General features: G+C 38.0%; 1 protein-coding gene across 3 annotated transcripts in view; it reads right to left on the bottom strand.

The window, feature by feature from the left end:
- Nucleotides 1–25,692, bottom strand: part of garz (Sec7 domain-containing protein garz) — a 116,953-nt gene that overhangs the window by 69,809 nt on the left and 21,452 nt on the right. For all 3 annotated transcript variants that reach the window (XM_083138083.1, XM_083138084.1, XM_083138085.1), the window contains exons 7-15: nucleotides 25,505–25,611; nucleotides 19,374–19,542; nucleotides 16,580–17,311; nucleotides 15,314–15,531; nucleotides 13,658–13,835; nucleotides 13,237–13,352; nucleotides 12,101–12,236; nucleotides 8,812–9,002; nucleotides 987–1,189 (exon numbers count right to left, since the gene is read on the bottom strand). In XM_083138083.1, coding sequence (XP_082994209.1) covers nucleotides 987–1,189; nucleotides 8,812–9,002; nucleotides 12,101–12,236; nucleotides 13,237–13,352; nucleotides 13,658–13,835; nucleotides 15,314–15,531; nucleotides 16,580–17,311; nucleotides 19,374–19,542; nucleotides 25,505–25,611 — 2,050 coding nt within the window. The remainder of the gene's footprint in view (nucleotides 1–986; nucleotides 1,190–8,811; nucleotides 9,003–12,100; nucleotides 12,237–13,236; nucleotides 13,353–13,657; nucleotides 13,836–15,313; nucleotides 15,532–16,579; nucleotides 17,312–19,373; nucleotides 19,543–25,504; nucleotides 25,612–25,692) is intronic.

Raw genomic sequence — 25,692 nt, 5'->3', positions numbered from 1 at the left:
GACATCAAATGTAGGAGGTGGTCATAATAATGTGCAATTTCACAGGAAATAATCAATTAATCAAACAATCCTTTCTCCCAAAAATACTGTTGTAAATTTATTAAAATTACATCCAGGGTATTTAGACTACATGAAAGAGAAGTAAAGCATTTTTGGAGACTCTGTGAGACACCCAGCATCTGGAAAAGTATTGATGATTAAATTTAAACTGATAATTTCTGATACCAATAGATGGTATTGGCACTTGCTCGGCCCTATTGAAAGGGATTATAGCAAGACAGATAAAAACATGGTTATATTAGTTTAACATTGGTTCAAAGGTAAATAAATTCAATACAACAGTTTGTTGATGTAGAGTGATAAGAAATTTTACACTTTCTGATCTTATGTCAATTTTCACTATGTTTTTGTCTGTAATAATGTCTGGCTAGAAACTTTTTCATCTCTGACAAAGGATGTAGATCACGACCTGCCAAACTACAGCCCCACACACAACATCCACCCTAACATTGCAGGGCCTCCTGGAAGACACAGTGGTAACAACGTTAAGTTGTAATCAAGGAGTCCTGGGTTCAATACCCAGTGGAGGTTTTGATCCCACTTTAAACTGTAGGTCCAGTCATGATTAGCCTTACTGTGCATAAAGTGGCCTTTACACACAAAATCAATGAATCAACCCTGACATGGATTCTCATGTGGTCCACCTAAGCACATACAAAACTGAATTTAGTACATTATGCATTATTATTAATCAAATATACAGTGTAATATGGACTAAGACCAATGGTACACGTGATCATAAAAATGTTTGGGTGCCTCTGATCTAGACAGACATGAGAATTAGAAGGAAAACTGAAGTAAAATACATGTTTTTGGAGTTTGTATTATATGAACTGAGTTTTTCTTAGCAAAGCAAGATATTTTATTTTTGACTTTGCAATATGGCACACAAAAGAATTTAATAGAGTGAAAATATGTATACGTACTTGACAAAGCTCTCTAGAACCTTGAGGTTCTTCCTGTTGCTGATGAACTCTCCAATCATTTTCTTATCCAGCTTTGGGTTTTCCTTCAGGAAGTGAACCACCTCCTGCGGCTCCAGTGGAGTGGACAGCAAGTGATTGTCCTGCAGGAACTGAATGCCCTTGGTTGGCTTCGAGTTGAAATGCTCCGTGCCAGTGGATAGAAGCTGAAGGAGAAAGAGCCATTGAATAAAAAGAAGTGAACCTTTTCCATCCTTGTTTATACCACAAAATACAGCGGAACACAAAGAATCTGAATATCATTCCTGAAAAGAAGTACTTATTTATCCACAAAACTGTTTTTAGGTGGCCACTGTCACCATCCATCTCTCAAGAATGAGTGAGTACTTTCTATTATATTAATCTGCTGCTGTATCTTTCATAAGGGGATTTTTTCATTGGAGAAGAGCTGCATATAAAGAGTTGTGATATAATATTAATTTATGTAAGTAGGTGACAGCATATCATTTATCTTACAAAAAGAAACGACCGTATTTGCCAGTGTATAAGATACATACACATTTTTGAGGGAAAATGTTTATCACTGAATTTAGAATTAAATTACAGTATTTCAAATATAAAGTAATATGTACTTTCAACAAATAAATTACCTAATCTAACTAAAAAGAGAATACATTTTAATCTTCTTCATGGCACACCACAAGGAAAACATCTAATTCAGAACAGAGATAATTTCCAGAAATGGAAGTAATCAAAAACTGAGCATCGGCATAGAAGACGTACCCTGTTTTTCAGAACTATTTTTAAAGGAAAAAAGTGCATCTTATATGCCAGCAAATACAGTACATACACCGTGATTCAAAAAGAATATACCTATTTCAAACCAGTATGCTGTCGAAACTACTGATCACTAAAGAGCACGGTGCTCCTTGGTTGAAGATAACGTTGTCTAGTTTCAATCAATTGCTACTAGATCGCTCGTGCAGCGCTGTTTGTCTTCACGATCCCACTACTTCAGTCAGAGTGAAAATGGCGACTCAGCAGCAGAAGGAGTTTTGTGTCCTCGAGTTTGCTAAGTGTAACTCGGTGATTGCAGTGCAAAGACGTTTCCACATCAATCCTCCTAATGAATGCAACATTCCCAGATGGTATAGACAGTTCGTAGACATGGGTTGTTTATGTAAATGAAAGAACCCTGGGAGCACGTGTGTCTGAAGAAAATGTTGTGAGAATCCTAGCTGCTTTCCAACGCACAGCTTCAAAATCAAAATCGTGCAAGTTGGGATTTACAACTGCCTCAGACAACAGTTTGGCGAGTTTTGAGACGTCGGTTGGTTATGAAGCTGCACAAGTTACAGTTTTTACAGGCTCTGAAGCATCATGACAGAGGAACAAGAGTGCAATTTGCTGGCCAGATACTGGATGCAGTTGAAGAGGACACCAGTTTCACGGGACAAATTGTGTTCTGCGACGAATCAACTTCCTGCCTTAGTGGCAAGGTAAATAAACAGAATGTTCGATTTTGGGTCCTACAAAACCCACATTCTTACGTTGAACATAAAAGAGCTTCGCCAAAAATCAATGTATTTTGTGCAATATCCTGTTACTCTGTATATGACTCTTATTTCTTTGATGAATATACAGTTAATGGTGAGAACTACCTTGCTTTGTTACAAAACTGGCTGTTCCCGAGGTTGAATGATGGTTTTAAAAACTGGCATCGACAAGTGCGAGATTTTCTTAATGTAACTCTTTCTAACCATTGGTTTGGTCGTCAAGCAGCAAAAGACTTGGGACTTTTCAGATGGCCTCCACAGTCACAGTATTTGTCTCCCTGTGACTTTTACTAGTGGGGTACATTAAGGAAACCGTTTATGTACCACCACCACCAAATGACCTGGTTCATCTGAAAAATCGGATCACTACTGCTGTAGCATCAGTGACGATGGACAGGCTTGCCTGAGTTTGGAATGAATTTGAGTACCGCTGTGATGTTGTTTGTGCTGCTGGTGAACATCTTTAGATATTCGTAAGTAAGTGTCAAGACTTTCAGAGTTGTACTACTTCTATTTTTCAAATATACCTTTTTGAATCACCCTGTAATTTAGACATTTACTTTACAAAACCAGGGTATACTGAAGACCTATAAATTGCCAAAAAAAAGACCTATAAAAAGACCTAAAAATATTAAAAAAAAGACCTAAAACGGAAAAAGGACGTATAAATGTGATCCAAATTAATTAATAACTTCAGTTTTAATTACATATCTAATGAATAAAAAAAATTCCGGTGGTATGGAAAACACAGTGCGAAAAAGCTATATGAATGAAATGCATCTTCTTTCAGACATTATATATATTTTAGATTAACATAATTTGAAAAAAGAATCATATTTGGCCTAACCACACTAGGGTTACAGAAATAGGACTTCGGATCCTATTTCAGTCATCCAAAAATGTTATATCTCGTTTCAGGGATGGTTCAAATATACTATTTCCTTTTTTTATTTCTTTACGACAGAACGGATATTTAAGAGGTGATGAACTGATGATGATTCGAATTGAGAATGGGCAGTAAAAATGTAGTCGAAAGAAGGTGAAGTTGCAAAAAAAAAGCCGGTAAGACCTAAAAAAAAGGCTTAAAAAGGACCAATAAGCCAAAAATCGCCGAAAAGGGTAAAAAAGGACAAATAAAACCCACTTTTTCTGGCCTACAATGACCCAAAATGAACATATATTGTGTTGGGCCTCGTCTTTGGACACTAGGAAGAAAAAGGATTTTTCCTGAACTTCCGAGCCCTACTTATTACCTTTGATGGAAACATGAAATGTGAATTAACACATTGTAATGCTCATTTTTGAAAGGTGTGAGGCAGTGGCGGCGATTGGGTTCCAAAACCACAAGGGGGGGTGGGGGGGGGCAAAGACAGTATATTTCCCTTTGTATAGTGCAAGGTCAAAAGTGGTGAAAAGCAGGGTGACTGCCCCCCCCTCCCCTAATTGCAGCTTGGTGTGAGGTGTCAAAATGAAATGAAATGCAAAACAAACTCTTCAGCATGAAATTTAGGGTATATTTACCCATGCAACATTTTCTGAAGTCTGAAATATCCTGCGAGTTATGCAAATCATAGTAAATTTATTAATTCTGCTGTAAATATTTGAGAAGAAAAAGGGACTCCTTTACTCAGGAATAAACTTAATACTGTGATAACTACGTAAGTGTACTATTAGAAGTTAAATGTTTATTTTGTGTAATAAATGTAGTTATTCAATCAAATTTAGGGCTATATTCACTATTTTAACACAGCAATGCCATTTTATATACAGCTTTTGATCCAGAAATGAGCCCAGTTTCGTATCGACATCTTACTCTTTCATTCACCATAAACATGTGGATCTAGTTATACCTATTTGTGTACATAACAAAATGGTGGAATTTTGCACTAAGTTCGAGGCTACTTTATAAATATTGGATCTACAAAATTACCAGTAATTTTAATGATACAGTCGACTCTCGATTCTACGATCCCGGATATAACAACCCTCTCGAAGTAACGACCCTTTTCACGAGAACCGTGAAAAATTTGGAACAAAGTTGAAAAATTGAAGGAAATCAGCCGAAAAGTACGTTTGTTGCACTCATTTTATTCCCACATATTCCCTTCACGAGCACTCTTCCGCTCGCAAGTGAGTCTAATCTAAAAATAGACACAACCACACCACGCTTGAGTGATATCCAATTGCACTTGACCTCTGCCCTCCCCTCCCCCAAGCATGCCAATGTTACCCCGCACCCGATGGCAACTACCCAACGTGCTAGGCTTGTTTTGCCATTGTGATTTCGCTTGCTCTTGGATATGCGAGAAGAGAAGATCGAATGTGCTTGGATGTTATTTTAAATCGACCTTGACTTGTTTCCTTGGCCTAAGAGATGCAGACAACTCGCGTGGGGGTTAACCAGGTTCTCGTGAGTGAGCTACTCTTGGCCTTTTAGCCGAAAACTTCTGTTAACCACCTTCATTCAAAATGTGTTATTTGTTCCCTGTAGCATTTCATAAAAAAGCGAAACTGTTAGAGATAATCAAAGCCACATAGACCAACTAAAGATCATCAACCCACTTAATGCACTGTCATAAAGATTTCTGCAAAAGATTACTTCAATCTTACGTGCATCATAACTCCAGTTTCCCACTTCATACGTTTTCCTAACTGTGCCGTGTCATAATATTTGCCAAAAAAATCTCCCGTTGGCTGAGTGATTTCTCCCTCTTTTCCTGTCAGCAAACGTGAAAGGGGGGAGAGGGGGATGTAGATTGTTTCAGACACGATTTTCTTGCTCGTGTATGCACACAAGAAATAATAAAAAAAGTGACGCCCCCCCTCCCCTTCCCAGCTCATTCTCAGCCACTGGTGTACAGGGCAATGTGATAATTGCAGAATTCAGGTCTTTTTTTTTTTTTTATGCTGTTGTCTGCATAAGAAATATTGCCTGTATTATTGTCTGTTGCATGGTAAAACGTTAAGCAAGGATCATTTCTTTCTTCTTCACAATGCTGATAAAAGTTCCATCTTCGACAGTAGCATATAATTTTTAAAATGCGGAGGATTTTCTCTTCGACCACCTGTTGCTCAAACTTCCAGTCAGTCTCCTTGTTTTTATGCTGCAGCTGGCACCAATGTTTTGTCTAGCATCTGCAAAGCTGTCGCTTGCAGTGCAAAGGAAAAAGTCATTGTTTGAATCTTGCAAAGCTGTCTTCATTTGAAGATAATGAAATTCAATCTCCAGAAAGAAAAACAAGAGTTAATGTTCTGCACCTTCTGATTAGCAAAAATGTAAATTTTATTTTACACCTGACACAAGAATAAACTTCTTGAACACTCAGAGCAGTGTTGGAAGGAAATGCACACAATATAATCGCTGCTTTCTTCAGAACCATCCATGTGGGAAAAACAAATAAAAGTGCTCCCTACAAATGGACGCCGAGACCGATTAAAAAAACAAAAACATTATTCAAGGGGAAAACCTTTGGAGGAGCGGGTGTTTGGCACCCAGAATACTCCTAAATCCAACATTAAATCGTCAATTAACGTGAAAGTAAATAACGATCTCCCATTTTGATATCTGAAAATACGCAAGTTTCATAAAGCTTGTTCTGATTTCATTTTATGCTGATGGGCTAATCGGGATTAAATATACAGTTTAAAGTGTGTGCTTCCTATTTCAGGCTGGATTACAATGCAAGTCGAGGAAGAGTTTGGACTGCTTCCTGGAATTGGGGAGGGGGATGAATATGAAGTTGGCTGAAGCAAAGAAAACGTGACTTCCGAGACATTTTTTACAATGTATTTTACACAGTCAAACCAGAACGAAATTTACAGCCCTGCCTTTTTTTTAGTCTTTTTTTGGTCTGGTGCCTAGAAAGGTTGGGTTGTGTCTCCTGAGAAATCTTATCTTACCAGTTAATCCTGTAACCTAGTAGACCCGTATAAAATCCAACATTCATTCTGCCTGATTATCTCCCGATTTTTGCTGGCGCCAGTGTGACTGGTGTCAAGATTCTTCGAGTTTCGCTTGCAATAAACAAGAGATTGTTTTCCTTTCCATAGGTCTCAGTGCAAAGGGGTTTCTCATAAACTAGAATTCTAAGAATTTTGGAGAAGAGCAACGACTGTGCACAATTAAAAGAAAATAATATTATTTAAAATCCTTTTTTGTGAAAACGTTTTCATGTTCTATTTTCCTTCTCACAACACGCATCCTGTGCATAACAGGTTGTATAACTACACAGGATAAATGGCGTTGCCATCTCCTAGGAATTTTTGTGTCAGTTTCAGCTCCGTTTAAGCTCAAAATTGGTGCAAATTCCAATAACAACCCCTTCGAAATAATGACTCTTTTACTGGGAACTTTGAAAGGTCGTTGTATCGAGAGTTGACTGTATACCAATACACTGCTATGTGTATATATACCAGGTGCTGATACTAATCCATTCTTATCCCCAAAGATTAATCATAGCATACTAGAATCCTTCCAGCCTGGGTGGTTTGGCCATCATTTTAAGTATATACAATTTTAAGTATTGGCTGAAGCTCGAGTTTTCTCCACTAGAGGCACTCAATGCCGACCCTTGTAGAGCATATGTTGGATGTTCATTTGTGTCTATGATCACTACTGTCAGATTAAAAGTTATATATACACTTGAGTTTGTTCTTGTGGACTCCAATTAAAAATTAACCAGTGGACCTACATAAAAACTAGTTACATAAAAATTTAGCATATTCAGTTCTGTGTTAATTTTTTCGAGTATGCTTTCTATTTTTTATCTTCATGAGAATAAAAAAGTGAAATTCTATAAATAACAACCAGGTGGTCCAATCGTGATGAAATTTTGGTATGGTGCAGGCAGGAAGGTTTTAAACACAATTCTTAATTTTCAGATTTTTAAAATTTGTCAAAAAAAAATGTTCTTATCAATTATGCGAAACAACTTTTTCTTACTATTGGGTAGTCCTACAAATACAAAATTGGTCTTGTATTGAAGATCTTTGCATCTGTTTTTAAAATCCATTATCATTGTCAATTTACATTATGAAACCAATTTTATACAGATTTTAATTCAGCAGAGTAAAGCTGTACGTGGAACGTGGCAACACTGCAAGCATCGACTCGCAACATCAGCCCACAGTTTCCACAGTTCAACGGATATTGACGTGTGCGGTGTTGCCATGTTCATCTTTAATCTGCTGAATAAAAATCTGTATAAAACCGGTTTTGCAATGTGAATTGATAATGATAATGGATTTTAAACACAGAGTATGGCAGCTTTGATTGTGGCCACTAGAGAACTGCATTGGACCACTTTCGGTCACTCAAACTTGATCGAATCTCCCATGCCCGAGCGTGATTCGCCCGAATATAGAGAATATCAAATATCATTTCAATGTGACAATAATCGTACAAAGATACGTGTCAGATTCGTGCTGGTAGTTTCATCTCATAATCATCTATTCATTTTGATATATTGCTATATATTGGAAAGATAGACTAAATTACATTTTAACATGGAGATGATGACTATGTTCACTTTTGTCTCAATTTCACTACGTCTTTCATTTCACGAAGTAATTTTGAAAGCCCCACTACCACAGAAAAATTACGGTTGTGCGTGAATACTGGGCTTTGCGATCGTTTGCCTGTTTGAACATTATTCGCTCGAGCGAAGAAACAGTCGATTCTGTAAGCCATCTAGCATCATCCATGCGAACTATTAGTCGATCAAGCAAAAATGCCTCGATGCAGCACACTAGTGATCACCTGGTATAATGTTTATTATCATTAATCATTACAAGTACATTACATTACACGAACCTCACTCAATAAAAGTTTGATTTTGTTAACATGAAATGCTGCAAAAGCAATAATTAGAAATAGTGGATTAACTTCCAAAGTAGCATCCTAACATCAATATTTGCACCTGCCCATCCTGAAACCTTAAATCACACGCCTCTGAATTATACATTCACATGGTTTAGAAGTGTCATTGGGTAAATAGTGACAGAAATTGTACATTCTGTCAACAACAAGCATACTGCCAGTGTTCAGACTGGAAGGATCATAGCGGGCTGTGGTTTGATCCTTGTAGAATGATTTTGTAAGGTAAATTTTTAACATGCAACTATATCATCTACAGCAAAACTTATTAGAGTAATATATTAATGAAGACTGAATTAATACTACAATTTTTTGACATTTTACATTGGAACAGTTCAATTGGTAGCCTGAACTCGCAAGAATTCTCTTTCTAAATTACATGAGAAGTAAAACTCACCTTCTTTTTGTGCTTAATTGCCATGAGTTGCTCATGAGAGGGAATGTTTTCCGAAATCCTGATCCTTCCATGCCTAGGAAGAGTGGAGTTGTTTTCTTTCTGTTGTCCTTCTGTTCCAACTTGACTGGATTCTTCAGCTACCTTTTCCTGAGTGGTGCTGCCATCTGTCAGAGACGACTTTCTGAATGTCGCTGAAATATAGAAGAGTATCATTTACATAAGCAAGGTAGAACATTTTTCTTTTATATTAGAATAATCACAGTTATATATAAGTTTTAAAAATACAGGAAAACCTCGTTAATACGAAGTTCAAGGGACCAAAAAATGTCAACTTCGTATTAAACGACTTCGAGTTATCCAAACTTTTCAAGATGGCGCCTGTTTTCAGGTGCAAATAAAGTAGAATATAAATTCCCCCCACAAAGGATGTTTTATACTTGGTGGTAGCTGAGAAAATAAGCATTATATGTACTATATAATAATATTGTACGTTTTAAAGAAATTGTAAAAAATGTTACACAAAATGAGAACACGGAGCTTAACGCGGACACAAACATTCCAAGGAGACGGTTAACACCATTTATCCTGCTTAGTTATATAACCGGTTATGCACGGGATGCATTTTGTGGCAAAACGTCTTTTAACAAACGGTATTTTCTTTTAATTGTGCAAAGTCGTTGCTCTTCCACGAAATTCTTACAATTTTAGTTCATAAGAAACCCGTTTGCACGGAGACCTAAGGAAAGGAAAACAATCTCGTTTACTGCAAGAAGTGAAACTCGGAAGAATCTTGAAGGTAGTCACTGGCGCAAGCAAGAGACTGGAGATGATCGGACAGAATGAATATTGGATTTTATGTGCGTTCACTAGAACATTGTCCGTTACAGGATTAACTGGTAAGAGAAGATTCTGTTGGGAGAGAACAAAACCTTTCCCTGGCAAAAAACAAAAAAAATCGGGGCTGTAAATTTCGTTCTGGGCTGTTAAAAAGACATTGTAAAAAAAGTCACGTATTCTTTGCTTCAGTTAACTTCATATTCGCCCACCCCCTCCCCCTTTGCAGGGATCAGTTCAAACTCTTCCTCAACTTGCATTGTAATCCACTCTGAAAAAGTAAACACACAACTTGCAATCTGTTTGCACAGCGCACTCGATAATCACTCTGGTTTGGATCCCACTTTAAACTGTATATTTAAACACAATGAGACAGGCTGGAAGTTAGAGCAGCAGGTGGCAGAAGGGAAATCATCGGCATTTTAAAGATAACGCAGTTGTCGAAGATCGAACTTTTATCAGCAGTGTGAAAAAAAAATGATCCTTGTATTACCTTTTACCATGCAAGAGACAATAATACGGGCTATATTTCCTATCCAGACAGCTGCATTCAAACAAGAAAGAGGGACCTGAATTCTGCAATTATCGCATTACCATGCACACCAGTGGCGGATAATGAGTGGTTGTAGGAGAAGGAAGGGGGTCACTTTTCTCTTACTTATCATGCGGTTTTTGTTCGTTTTGAAGAAGGTATTCAGAACTGTTTGCTTTTTTTTTAGACGCCAAAGGAAAGGAGCCAGTGTGCGCACACGAGCAAGAAAATTGTGGCCGAAACAATTAGCAAGGGTGGCAAATTTTATGACCGGCACAGTTGGGAAACGTATGAAACGGGAAACTGGAGTTGCAACATACGTAAGATCGACGTCAACTTTTGCGGGAAACCTAGATGACATCGCATTAAGCGGGTCGACGATCTTTAGTTGGCCTATGCGGCTTTGATTATCTGTAACAGTTTCCCTTTTTTTAATGAAGTTCTACAGGGCACAAAGAACATGCTTTTAATGAAAGTGGTTTCCGGAAGTTGTCGGCTACCAGGCCAAAAGTTGCTCGCTTACGGGAAATTGCTGTTATCTCGAGCTCAGAGCTGGACAGATGGGTGAGACTTCCAGGCGCCACGCGTCTTGTATTTTGGAACATTCGTGCGATCTTATCTCGCATTTCTCATCTAGCACTGGTGAATATTTCCAAGGTGGCGCATTCAGCGGGGAAAGAGCTTGACCTCCCATGCAAATTGACAAAGAATGTCAATGACATTCTTTGTCAATGTCCAGCGGGCATTTCGGGCTACTTCCCTGGAGTTGTCAGCAGCTCTTAACATGTCAAGGTCAAGTTAAAATAACGTCCAAGCTCTCTCCACATTCGATCTTCTCACGCAGGTGTCTTCTTCGAATTAAGCGAAACCAGTTTTGCGGAAGGGTCTTGTAAACAACTTCGTATTAAAAATTATCCGTATTTCGATTTATCCGTACTGAAATACATTATAAATCCTATCTTTTCGGCTGGGGAATGGGAAGAACTTCGGATTAAAGGGTACTTCGTATTAACGAGGTTTTCCTGTATTGTACTTACATGTTGCTGGAATCTTTATCAGGCGATAGTTTCAACAATTAGAACAAAGTGTATTACCTTTTATTGTTAAATTTCTGGTAATTTCGCTTGATGAAGATTGCAGCAACAGAGTGAAAACTGCATGTGAGCACACCAATTTTAACACTTTTATTTTTTTACATTTTGTGCAAAGACAAAAAGGACAAAATTGAAATTAAAGCATTACAACTGTATGATGTGCACAAACTTTCAAAATATCTGTGATAAACATAACTTTTTTTTGCTCCCAACCTCAACCACAATTTTAATTAGACAAAAATTAGAACTCAACTTTGTCGCACATCAGCCCATCCAGAGGGATGCCATATAAGCACTTTTCTTTGGGTGCCATGGAGTCAGCAGACCTCTGTGGTGGAGTGGTTAGCACATCATGCTAGTGTCAGGGGTTCCAGGTTCATATCCCAGCATAGGCGTTATTTGTCTCTCTTCATCAATTTTGCCTTATCATCCTCATCTTCACGATTAGAAAAAGTGGCAGAAGAGTGAATTAAAACAAACATAATCAATGAAAACCATGGAGACAGCCTTTTGAGATCCATCACTATTCTGTACTACTTTTCGAGTAGATTCCCAATTTCACTCACTATGCTGGTTCAATACAGAAATATTTGGACCTCCTATGGGGAATTGAATCTTTGACCACTCACACCAAAGGCAAGAACACTAACCAAACGTTCAGCTAAGCAGGAGACCAATTTGACACCCTAATTCAAAACTGAACCACAGTCAGTATTATTTTTTATAATGGCTCAAGCAGGGAGTAAGGTCAAGAATTTTCTGTATATTGATTGTTTACAGAAAATATTTTCACTATTACATTTTACGATTTTAAAATGCCTTTACTCACGGGTCAAAGGAGTATCTTCCTGCCGTTCATTCAATATTCGACTATGGCAATGCCGTTCTATAGAATCTATAATTGTCAACAAGGCATCCAGGGACAGTAAATGTGTATTGTACAGTCCTGCTACTGGAAATGCATTCTGGAAAAAAATGGGAAAACAATTAACAACAGTACGATGTAAATTACACATGGCATTGCTTAAATAATATTTGTTAAACAAAATTGTACTATGATATTTTTATAAGGGTGCACACAGTGGAAAGAACATGATTTGAATCTATCTTGCACATTTGAAATTTATAAGGTAATTTGCTCTTTTCTCTGAAAACATGAATACACAATTAGCAATTTGTAAGGTTTTCATAAATAGGGGTGGATTGGTATGAAATTTTAAATATTATTAATAAAATTGCTAAAATATTAAGTAGTAATATGTCATGCACCTGAATGGTTCATTCACCTCCTTAATTAATTGTAACCAATTGACTTTAAAAGAGTTTGCCTTGGACAGATAAAGCATGTTTACAAAATGAAGGTACATGATTTATATCTTTATACGTATACATGAGAAAAAACATAATAGCAAAACTACGAGCTCAGTTACTACTATTATACAGGGTCCAGCAATATATATATTTACCTCTTTCAAAGGATGGTATTCCTTCCCAGCATGCCAGGGAATAACACATGGGATGCCATTTCTGTAGCAATGGAGCGTTGGACCCCTGAACACTCTGTAACTTCTAGTAAATATTGGATAATGGTAAGGTAAAGGTAAAGTTACCCATGCATACAGCATTGTGCCATGAAGGCACATTTAGGGAATATGGGGGGTAGGGTCCCACACATCCTCGAGCTAGACTATTTTGGAGGTGATGTGATCAGCACCATGCTCTGGCTGCCTTTACCACCTGGTACCCATTGATTTAAGGCTGGGTGAGCTTGGAGCTGCTTTATGTGGGGACAAAGCTAGAACAATTCTGACCTTAGATCACGCACCCTGGGAATTGAATCCGGGTCTCCCACATGGCAGTCATATGACCTGAGACTAGACCACCAAGGCTCTGCTGGATTAATAATTTCAGTAAATTTTTGACAAGTGTGTGACTTTACTAATAAGAAAGGTATGCAAAACTCACCTTTGATAGCAACTTGGTTAAATCTTCAAATAAATTAGGGCAATAAAGATCACAGTCGTAATTCAAATATAATTCAGTTACTAAACCAGGAATCCTCCATAGCTGAACTATACAATCTGGAAGTAAACATGAAACACACAAACTATTAATGAAACAAGAAAAACTCACAATCAGCAAGTTGGAAGCGCAATGAAGTCATTCAATGAATATAATTTCAACGCTCAATATATTTATTCTCTCCTAATTTACTATGATATTTTAAGGAACTGGAGGCTCTATGTAAAATTGAGGTTCCATTGTACAGGTCTTAACATTCAAAATCTGAACTCCACTGTATTAACTTCAAGTTAGCTACGTTATGTGAAAAAAAAACATATAGGTTGGAGTGTTTATACTGAAATATTACTTTAGTGTTACATACCTAAAGCTATTTCCTTATGCTCGTAGGTTATCTTTGGTGAATCCGTGACGATGATGTCGATAAGTTTGGTCAAATACAACTCCAGCTGGAACTTCAAGTGGGTCCGCAGGGACTCAAACAGGAGGAACAGGACTTGAAGGTCAGCAGCGAAAATAGAAAGACGCTCAGAATTTAACAGCTGAAATGCAAAATACAGAAGTCAGAAGTTTGGTATATTTAATCATAAAGAGCAAAGTTATATCTAAAAAAATTAGTCTGTGTGTAGAAGAGCATAATCAACATAAATCATTGTTTCAAGGGTTTTTTAATTAAAGGTAAAGTTCTCCCCTGTGCATAGCACCATGCCATGAAGGCGTATAGGGGGTGTGGGGGTAACGCCCCACACTTTCTTGATCCGGTCGTGATTGGGAGTGATGTGATCAGCATCATGCCCCTGGCTGCCTTTACCCCCCAGGGTTTCCCCCAGGTACCCATGTTATTCGACGCTGGGTGGGTGCCGGGGCCGCTTCCAACATTAGAAAAGTTCCTGGATTTGAACCGGCCAGGGATCGAACCCGGGACCTTGAGCATGGTAGTTAGACGCGTTACCGACTGAGCCACCGCAGCTTTTTAATTACTCTCATGAATGCAACAATAACAGAAACTCAAAGCCTATGGAAAAATGGGTATGTTCATTTGCACTTACTAGGTCAAAGTTGTAATTTTCATATCCTTCATGGTGCAATTGTTTCTTCCTTTTCCATCTTTACCTTAAGATGTTTAGCAAAGAAAGGTGGGAGAGGGGGAACAGAACAGTAGGTTTTATTGATTTGTTTGTGCTGACCAACTAATCGAGACTGTGGCAGAATTTCAAGTTTGATCCGAACCACTATGTGCCTCCACTGTGTATCAAACCTGGGACCCCTTCATTACAAGGTGATAAGGTTACGACTATGGCATCAAGGAGGTACTTCTTACTATGTACACAGTGACTTGGTATTATTGTACTGCATATACTTTTAATTTGAATTTGAATTTAAAATTTTGGGTGCGTCGGCACTTAGGCTATTTTGCACCCTTCACATTATACGGGGGCCAGCCCCTTATCATTACAAATAACAACTCTAACGTTGCAAAATCTTCTGACTTCTGTTAAAAGCTGAGGCTGTAAACGGGCACTCAGCACACACAAGGACAAAAAACAGGACAACACACACAAAATTATAGTGCCAGTCGCCAGAGCCTCGTTAGTCTTCAGTCCAGGGTGTACTACATGGAAGTGAGGTTGACTTTTGGGTGCCTACGTAGAAGGTACCGCATATACTTTTAAAAAATCACTGTAAAACATATGAGGGGTTAAGAGCACAAGTGGCATAACTCCACTTTTCGTGGAAATTGAATTACATGTATAACTTAGAACTGTTAAGTATCAACATTTCAGTGCTAGAAGTAAGGATATCCTAGTTTCAAATTCTTGCTCATAGAGGCACCACTAGCCAAGTATTGTACTAAGTGTGCCTTATTCTCAAAAATGTCTTGAATGGATTATGCCACTCGTGCTATGAACCCCTTATATGTTGTAAACATCAATTAAAGAAAAAAATAAAATAGGGATGATGGCAATGGTTACAATAACTTGAAACATAAAAGTGAATGGAAGACAGTAAGTTCACTTACCGAAAACATATTCCTGCAGAACTCATCCTTAACTAAGGAAAGAAGAGAATTATATTTGCCAATGTGATCTGCTCCAATTTCTAAAGCTACAGTCAACAATGTTAATCCAACATGGATCATGACTTCAGTGTTCTGCTCCAGTGGATTGCACAGGGAAATGAGGAACCGAAAGAGCTCTCGCACGCACACCAAGCCATATGGAACCAGAGGTACTGCTCCTGTCGAAAAAGTAGTATTTATACAATTATTAATACAGCTTGAAATATATCATATGCAACTCCTTGGAAAAAGAATACAACAGCCATTGCATAATACCTAGTGACGTAATTGTCAAGAAAATGCAACAGAAGCAATTTTTAAAGGTAACGTATCAGTAACCTTAAAAGGTCACACAACTACTGTTTTACAATACAAAATAATAAAATCAATCTGAAGTAAACACACACAATTAATATTGCCCAATTTTATGTAGTTTATATTTTAAACATTCCAAAGGATAAATAACTGATCCTATATTTCAATGTTGAGTGTTCCATAGTATCTTATTTTTGGGCAGTTTTATATTGAACCAACACATTACTTCTGATACTGGCTATCTTTAGTTACTAATCAGTGGCTAAATGTTGAACTTTCACACTAACACAACACCTTAGGTGTCTGGGCCTTACCACTGCACTTTACATTATATTCTTTCAGTCAAAGGTTTCCAAGGGCCTCCCCGATGACATAGTGGTAACTTCATCACCTTTTAATCAAGGTGTCCCATATCATTACCTCATAATCAAGGAGTTGCAGGTTAATGTTTGGTGGAGGAACATTGCACAGTGGTTTGGATCCCACTTTAAACTGTAGCTTCTGTCCTCTGTGCATAAAGTGAACTTAAAAAAAACCTGACAAAAAATTCAAAGGTTCCTAACTTATATGGCCACTTTAAACTACATACCCAGTTCAGCCTTTATGAAGAGAAAGTGGGCTTAAAACGTTGTAAAAAAAAAAAACTTTTGAGCTGAATGAATGTGTCAGATTTTAGTAACTTTCAATAAACAGAATGTCAAGTTACAGATGTAAGATTAAGGAAAGAGCATGTTCATAGGTTCAAGAGTTTACTCTCGGCACAGACTGCAGGGTCAGTTTGCAAGTATATTTTTACTTCAGTTTCTGATATAAAAACCACATGAACCCAAGATGTATTGAACATCACAATGTAGGGGCACTAACATTACAAGTAATAAAGTTTTTAATTAATCAATTTGAATGAGATCTTACCATCTTGGCCAACTTCCTGAGACATAAACCGGACCCCACGGGGATTGATATACTCCTGAGTCTCCAATGACCCATACGCAGAAGATTCCTCCTCGTCTGGAATGGATTCAAGGGAACCGGTCTTCTCTGAAATTGGAACTGCCTCGGGCTTCTCCAAAATCAAAACTGTTTCGGTCTTATCCTTAGGTTCTACCAATTCACTCTCTCCTTCCTTCTCGCCAACTTCTTGCGTGTGTTCTTCTGCGACTGAGATGGTATCTTCCTTTTTCTCACTTTCGGTTTCATCCATAACGAACACATCATTTGGTCCCTGCCCACCGTCACCATCCTTTGGAATCTCGAACTCCAAGTCTATCACAACAGACTTCACATCGCACATGTTTTCCACCTTATTCAGATGTTCGATTTCTGAGACAGGCAACGTCTCAGATTTATCATCACCTGCTTCTTCACTTTTGATACCCTTGGTGTCACTGTCCTCCACAGAGCTGCATGCGTCACCCTGTGAATCTTCGCACTTTTCCTCCAACAGGGAGGAAACACTTCCAGCGTTACGGGAACATTCTGTGGCTTCTTCTTCAGCCGGAGTCCTGTGAATGATCCCCTGCATATCGACTATGTTTCCAGAAGGCGCAACAGGAGTAGTTGCCAAGTGGGACATCTTTGCGAGATTTTGCACCTTGCCCATTGGTGTTGGCAGCTCTTCGTTCTGGCTTCCTTTAGAAGGCAAACCTGAAAAAGAAGATTCAGTTACATTAATTTAACTTCTCTAGCCAGGATAACACACATGTTTATATTCGAAAAATTGCTTGTTAATAGTGGTGCAATGTATGCATGTGTGTGTCAACACTCACGTGAACTCACGGAAATGAAGTTTGTTCTAAAGTGCAGTAGTGTTAGTAGTTTAGATAGGTTGTCAACAATTCCATGACTTCTCCAGACCAAGAATGAAAATTTTTCACACCACGTCATTAGGGCAATTCATGTATTGAAATGTGTGTAAGACGGTCATTACATTTTAGGTAAACATCTCACCAAGTTAAAAGTAATAATGAGAAGGAAAACTAAACAGATATTGACAGTTGGATAGAGGCATCAGGGCTGAGCTTTTATATAATACTTGCCACATAGTGACTAATGGTAAACAAAGAATTCTTTTTTATATAAAAGATCATAACAATTTTAGCATAAATAATGCATAATTTAGTAATTATTAGTATATTAACCAAGCACAACCCAAAAATTGCAACAAGAAAGTGGTAAATGCCAATAGATACTTAATGTAGTAGATTTCTACTTGAAAATAGCTCAAGACATGGCCCTGTTAACTAGAATAGTTAATGCAACTTCTACTGGAATTACCAGTAATACTCAGAATATCAAACTAAGGTGTAGTTTGTCCAAAACAAATTAATAAAAAATCCTTACTTGTCCTTTGATTCTTTCTTGAAAAACCTACTTTTAGTGCACTGCTACAAAATTTTTTTTTTCAGAAACACGGTAAATCTCCCTGAATTTTTTTTGGGTTTCCAGATTATACAGACTGGTAGACACCCTGTTACACATTACTGTAAATAATGTGGAGTGTGACCCAGATTATGTACAGCAAGAATACACCCCCATGCAAGATGACCTCTTGCATGGCAGTGGCAAGAGATGAAAGATATTTTTGGAAGACAAATAGTTCCATAAAACTTTCATAGTGTTTTATTTTCGACTTTAGGTTGATTATTAATAAAAGACGTGATCTTTTATAAATAACATCCATTCATGTTTTGGGGGAAAAAAGATGTGGTTAATGAGTTACTAACTAAACTTACTTGTAGAGGTGGCAAAGACCACCTAAATTAATACAACCTTTAGAAGTAAGTCTCGCGGATAAGGTCAGTAACTCTTTTATGTGTATTTAATAACAACCAGTGCAGGCTCAAGCAAGTCCCTTGCACTTGTGGAGGCCAGCGAGTCTTCTGTGCAAAGTGAGCTATCCACCTACACAGGGCACCTCAAGCACAGTAAGCAGAAAAGGAGTGGGGAAGCCACTTGCATTGAAAGGGGGGGGGTTTACTGTGGCATCCTCCTGGAAACCCCATTCACTCCCTGCTTATAATGCTACAGTACTGATGCTCCCTCTGCAGCCCCACATGAGTGCTCTTTCACAAATATGGCACGTTGACCAGGCCTGATCTAAGTTTAAAAAAAAAAAAAAATTAAAAAAAAAGACATCCCGTAAATTTTTGCTCAGAGCAGAGACTATGTCTTGTGGTAGTGACTAGGTAGGGTTTTGCCTTAAAAAGAGACTGACTGACTGACTGATTTGGTTCATTTTACTTCGTTTTTCTGCCACTTTTGGCAAATTGCGAAAACGAGAATAAGTGATGATATGATGAAATTGATGAAGGGACACTCTCAAAGAACACACATGCTCAGGCCAGGTTTTGAACCTGGGACTCCTGGCATAATAGCATGCTGTGCTAACCACTCCACCATGGAGGTCGGCCTTTAGAAGAAGGAAATGGCATATTTAAATATTTACTTTAAAATACTTTATATACTTCATGTTCATTACAAAATATACTAACCAAAGGTCAGAACGGTGAACTAAATTAAAAGCTATTTATAGAATTCGGGAAATAATCGGCAATGTTACTAATAAGCTTTATACACCTGTGCATTTACTAGTTGATACTGCTAGAGAGTACCAATTAATCTATCTTGTTCCCAGACATCTGTTTTCTACTACAAACAAATCAAAACAAGGGAGTTTTAAGTGTAACACCCTGTATACTCAACTCACCCAGCACAACTACTTGGGAAGTGCGAGTTTCCTTTGAATCAACGGCTCTTTCCTTTTGGCTCTGGAGCGACCCCTCAGAAGGCTTCTTGGCAGCTTTGTTGCGGGAGGAAGTTTTACTCTTCCTCTTTCCTCTTGAGGGATCAATTGCTCCAGTCCTCATCTTCAACTTCTGCAAGAGCCAAGCCATCAACACAAGATAAGAAATTAATCACACTCAAATACGGTAATGGAAACATTCTTAAATTTAATGTACAGGATGGCCACAATTAAAGTTGTCCTACTTAGATCCCATTCAAAGCAACGGATTGCGATGAAACTTGGTACAGAGGCTATGGAGACCATGGAAAAGTGAATGGTGATGATAAGAAAAATAGTTCCAATTGTCACCACCAGGTGCAAATGTGGCACTGAAGTAACAACAACCAGTCATTTGAGTTTATGTCTGTTCAGCAGTGTTTCAATATGCACCCTTTCAACGTGAATGACCCCTTGGAAGAGTAAGACAGTAATATCAATGATCGTACAAAGTGTTTCCCAGGATGATGTTCATTGTGCACCAGATTTCAGCACCACCCCCTGGTGATAACTATTGAAACCATTTCTTTCATCAGCATTTGCTTCCCCATGATCTCTATAGCTTCTATACCACAGTTCAGCGGAATCTATTGTTTTCAACAGGCTCTAGAGGAATTTGAGTAGGGGCATGCAATATCGATATTTCAGTATTGAAAATATCGACGTCGATATCGATATGGACGATACCAATAATATCATCGACAATACCGATAATATCTGAAATCAACAATATCAATATCGACGATACTGACAATAATGATATCGACATTACCGATACATCTAAATGTTTCAATTTTGAAGTTTTAATTGAATTTTAGTGTTATTTAGGAGAATCAGAGAATAGTGTTGTTTTTGGTGGCAAAAATAGGAGTCCCATAACACAATGGAGTCTGTAGTTCTTAATCACAACCACACAAATCGAGGAACTGAAAATAAGCGAGCTTGAATGGTGGTGTCGCATTTCTAATGTACGAGTTAAGTCAAGCACGAGGTTGATTATGGTGACAAGTATAGCACTCGCGACGGGGACAGAACTTGAGATATGAATGATGACAAGAGATTGCCTCTGATTAACATGGAAAGCAAATACGTGCAACAACCAATAAAAAGAGTAATGTTTCTACTTTACAGAACTTGCTGGTTACGTGTGTGTGGTCAAGTATAGGGATGCTATCTATATGAGAAGACACTTGACAAAGACTTGTTCTCGAGTCGTAAATGACTCTCGTTATAGGTCTTGTCTCGATTTACCACAAACAACATATACAGCGTGTCACAGCACAAACCATTTTTTAGTTTTGACGCTACAAGCAGTGACAGCTCCAGAAGAGGGCAGGGCGAACACCCCACACTCGGCCAGTCTCCCTCCCTCCCGGAAAAAACTAGATAGATAAATATTTCTTTTTGTTTAAATATGAATTGTTGTATGGTGTTTAGAAGTTTTCTAAATATAAGTCACTACCCTTTTCTCCTTCTTACTTCATTCACACCATTCCCTTCAACAGCCTCTTTTCAGATGACTTTATGTCTTTCCGAATTTCAATACAATATACGTGAGAGTTTCAACTTTTATACTATTATTTATGATGTTGTTAATGCAAGATAAGAATTTGCCAAGTCCTAAGAAACCAGCATAAAATAATTTCAATAGTGTTACACCACAAATAATTGGCTTTTTCATAGATTTCTGAAGAGAGTTCCACACTGCCATGTATCGAACGTTCTTTTTATCTTATCGAAGATCGACAAATGGAAAGGATATAATTTCTATTTTGCTTCTACTGCCTGGTGAACGTGAGTATGGAGAAGTTTGGATCTACAGGATCATGAGATGATGGGGAAACCAAGCAGGGTAGATTATGAATCCTGTATTGTTTGCTGTTGCCAAATGCCGTTAAGTGCAACAGAATGCATGAGCAGACCAACACATATTTTAATGCAGACAAATTTAAGAACGACAATACAGACATATCAACATCAATAATATTGATATCGACATATCGGATATTGAATATCAATGTGTCTATATCAAATATTGACGTTATTACCAGGTGTATAAGCTTAAATCTGCTGTTTTGTAGTCAGAAAAACACATGGTTTGTTCATAGAAAGCAACAAGAAATTTATTCAAAGTACTTGCCCTCGTGAGCTACACATTTTGCCCACCTCCTGGGCAAATTGTGGAAACCACGCCAAAAAAAGTCCTCTTTTGAGGCAAACCACTCATCAAGCCATTTTCGGACGTCTGCATACGAATCGAAGTGCTGCTCAGCGAGGGTGTGGCCCATCGACGAAAACAGATGGTAGTCGGAAGGGGCCAGGTCTGGTGAATAGGTGGGATGGGGTAGCACCTCCCAGTTGCATGTCTCCAAGTAGTTTTGGACCAGTCTTGACGTGTGTGATGGTGCGTTGTCGTGGAGGAAAATCAGCTTGTCATGTCTTTGTTGATAATCCGGCCTTTTGTCACACAGAGCACGGTGCAATTTGATCAGTTGTTGGTGGTAGCGGTGGGCAGTGACAGTTTCACCAGGTTTCAACAGCTCAAAGTAGACAATACCCTGTTGATCCCACCAAACACACAGCATCGTCTTCCAGCTGAAGCGATTTGGTCTAGAGGAAGATGTTTATGGTTGGCCGGGATCAACCCACGATTTCTTGCGTTTAGGATTCTCAAAATATATCCACTTTTCATGGCCAGTCACAATCCGATGCAGGAAAGAATTTCTTTTTTGTCTGGCAAGCAAGATTTTGCATGTGATTTGGCATCTCTCCAGCTGCCGATCGGTCAATTCATGCGGCACCCATTTTCCGATCTTTTGAACCTTTCCCATGGCATGTAGATGCAATTGCTCGGCAAGCATCTTTTGCATTTGGGTATCGTCCTCATCCAAAAGAGCCTGCAATTGATGGTCCTCAACCTTCCTGGGCCGATTTTCACGCTTCTTGTCGCTCAGGTCAAAATTGCCGTCTTTGAACTGACGAAACCAATCCCTGCACGTTGTTTCCGATACAGCACTATCACCATAGGCCTCCACAAGCATTCGATGCGATTCGGCAGCCGATTTCTTCAAATGGAAGCAGAAAAGCAGAGCTTCCCGCATATGCTCTTTTTCTGGCACAAAACTAGACATGGTTACCACAGGAACACTGTCTGTTGTTGTCTGCACGTGCTGACGATGTGCACTGATTCGTGTTGGCAGATGTCCAACTCATACAAACACCAGATATGGCATGCCCATGGTAGCTTCATACGCTATGAGCAAACAGCAGATTGAAGCTTATAAACCTGGTATTTTTAAGATATCGATGCTTCAATATTTTAAAAATACTGACTCGATATCGATATATCGCACAACTCGAGATTTGAGAAGGGTAGCTTGAATTGTGGCCACCTGGATTATATATATATATATCCCACAATCATGTTTGAGCATTGTGTAAGAAGGCCACAATCATGTTTGAGCATTGTGTAAGAAGGGGTTCATTTTCACCTTCCCTGCCTTGTTATGCCTGCACGTTTGGCTTCACTTGCAAACACCATGAGATACCTCACATGCAGAACATATTAAATAGTCATTTTATGAGCTTGCCACTAAATGTTCTGGGTTCAAATCATGTTGTGGGATTGCATGTTTCTTTGTGACTGTTCCTTGATCTATTTAATTCAATAGTCTTTTATTCATATGGTCGTAGTTAGTCAAAGTGGAAGAAAAGCAAGGTAAAATAAGAAAAATGCAAAAGCCACTAAGCTTTGGACACTTGCTTCATTTGGTTCATTTTACTTCACTTTTCTGCAACTTTTGGCTAATTGCCAAGACGAGGATGAATGGTGATATGATGGAACTGATTAAAGGACAATCACAAATGCACATGAACACAACACAACAAAAGTGCCACAAAGGATAATACTGGCTTTGTCCAGGTCTATATTTTTTTAAACAAAGAAAAGTTGTTATTGTTAATAACCCCTACCAGAAGGTCAGTTGAGAAAAATTTGCAGTAACTGACAAAAGCAAGCTGAGTTCTTGCCTTTAACTGCCGTGTAATTCATATCCCTTGGTATTTTTAATAGGGATGGGACAGATTAATATATATAGGCATACCGGTGTATCGGTAAAATTACCTATTATTTTAACGATCCGATATATCAATAAATATCTGATAATTTAGTGCAAAATTCTGCCATTTTGTTGTAATTTTTATGGATAATCTCCATGCCCTACTTTCTAAAAAAGTAAATGTCTAAGTATGCAATTTCTTTTGCACTGCAGTCACCTTGAAACACACATTTATTAAGGCGATCAATGAACTTTTCAGGTTCTTCAAGGACCATTTCTAATTTTATATTGGATCGGTAGAATATCGGTTATCGGTATTGGTAAATTTTATATCGGTACTTTATCGGTATCGGCCAAAATTTCATATCGGCCCATCCCTAATTTTTAATATTTTGTTTTTACTACAAAAGTTCTAGAAATTATTAATTTAAATTCTAAGCATATGTTAATTTATATAATTACATGTTACTGCATATTCTTCTTGAATGGGGAATGACCAGTTACTATATTTTTACAAAATTTACTCAAACTCATACATACTTGGTCATACCGAGGACCAAGCTTTCACCGACTTTCTCAAAATTTACGAATAATCCCTTGAATCGCAGCATTTCTCCCAAAATTAAAGTGGAGGCAGTGACAGACTCAAAAGTGGAGGCAGTGACAGACTCTGCTCAGGTATCCCCGTGGTCGCCATCCACGTACTCACAAAATATAAGCACCTAAGTGAAGTGGACATATGTAGTATGGTAATGGTAATTTTGAGAAAAATCCAGGTTTCTGGTTAAATTCCAGGCTTTTTCCAGGTAGAAATGTACATTCCAGGCTAATTCCAGGTTTCCCAGGCCAGTAGACACCCTGTTTTCAAGAAAAACTGTTCACACTGTAAGTGTTCATTTTTAGCAAGGCAAATATGAAGTACAGCATGGGACATAGTTCTGTAGTATAAATAAATAAAGTCTGCAGATGAATAAACCCATCTTCGATATCAATATTAAATTAGATTTTCTTGTTTGGTTGGTTAAGGTTGGCGAAGCTTTGGCTTTTCAGAGAAAAGGATTGCAAGTCGTACCTTTCAATATGTTCAAGTGCTATTTTTATACGTTGATTTAAAGTCTTGTAAATTATTGAAATTTCATGAAAATTTTGGTTCAATTAGGGATCAAACTTACATATTGGATTTTTTATGTCAATGATGTAAATAAATGGGATACATGATAAAAAGGCATGAAACATACATTTTCCAAACCATGACTACATCTATTGAGGCTGCCTGTAAAGTTTCAAATCTCTTTGATGTTGCACTCAGGTACGACATCTAGTTCTTCCACTGTCATACAATTTGTTTTTCTTATGAAATTAAACATGTTTTGATGGCATTAGGTATGAATTGTGCGTAACTTTGTGAGCAAGATAATAATAACATGAATGTCAAGAAATTATGAAATAAACAGTTCTAAATGAAAAACTCATGTATCCAAACCAATATTTGCAAATATTTTTTTAAAATGCACAAAAAAACAAGTGATTCCACATGATATAAGCTTGTACATGAAAATACAACTAAATGCCATGCCAGTCTACAGTCAAACAGCTTCCTCACTGGGTGATATGTGGTCAGTATGTTGAGTCCCATCACCACTTTATTTCTGGCCAGAGAAATAGAGAAATAATATTTCTGAAACCGGAAAAGTAAAGCCTTCCTCTGCATATTGCAATAAGGCAGTGACGTGAGCAGAACCAGACTGTATCCACCTTTACCCTCGAGGGTTACCCGCAGGTAACCACTTTATTACAGGCTGGCCAATTGCTTTCAAATTCGACACTACCAATTGAAATATCTCACATCATGGAATGAATCTACGCTGCCTTCACTTTACGGTAAAACATTAACTACTTCACTGAGAGAAGCCACCTAGTTAATATTTGATCACTGATTTTAAAATGAGCACACATATAGGCTATGCTATGCCTAAGCAAAATTGTAACTAATCTTACCTTCAGGTTAATAGGAAACCTTACATCCTCGGAAAAGTGAGGAAGCCTTGAGAACAAAAGCTGCACCATATCTTTCAAGGAATGTTCCGCTGACTTTCGGAGGAGCTCTGAAAAACAACAGGAAAATCTGTCAAAATCAAGCTTTGCAATATACATATATACACTGCTCGCCATTAAAATTGCAACAC

Source organism: Lepisma saccharinum, chromosome 16 (genome assembly GCF_977018435.1).
Source record: "Lepisma saccharinum chromosome 16, izLepSacc3.1, whole genome shotgun sequence".
In the NCBI taxonomy this organism is placed as follows: domain Eukaryota; kingdom Metazoa; phylum Arthropoda; class Insecta; order Zygentoma; family Lepismatidae; genus Lepisma; species Lepisma saccharinum.
The sequence above is the reverse complement of the archived record's forward strand: the minus strand, read 5'-3'. Positions and strand labels throughout refer to the sequence as shown.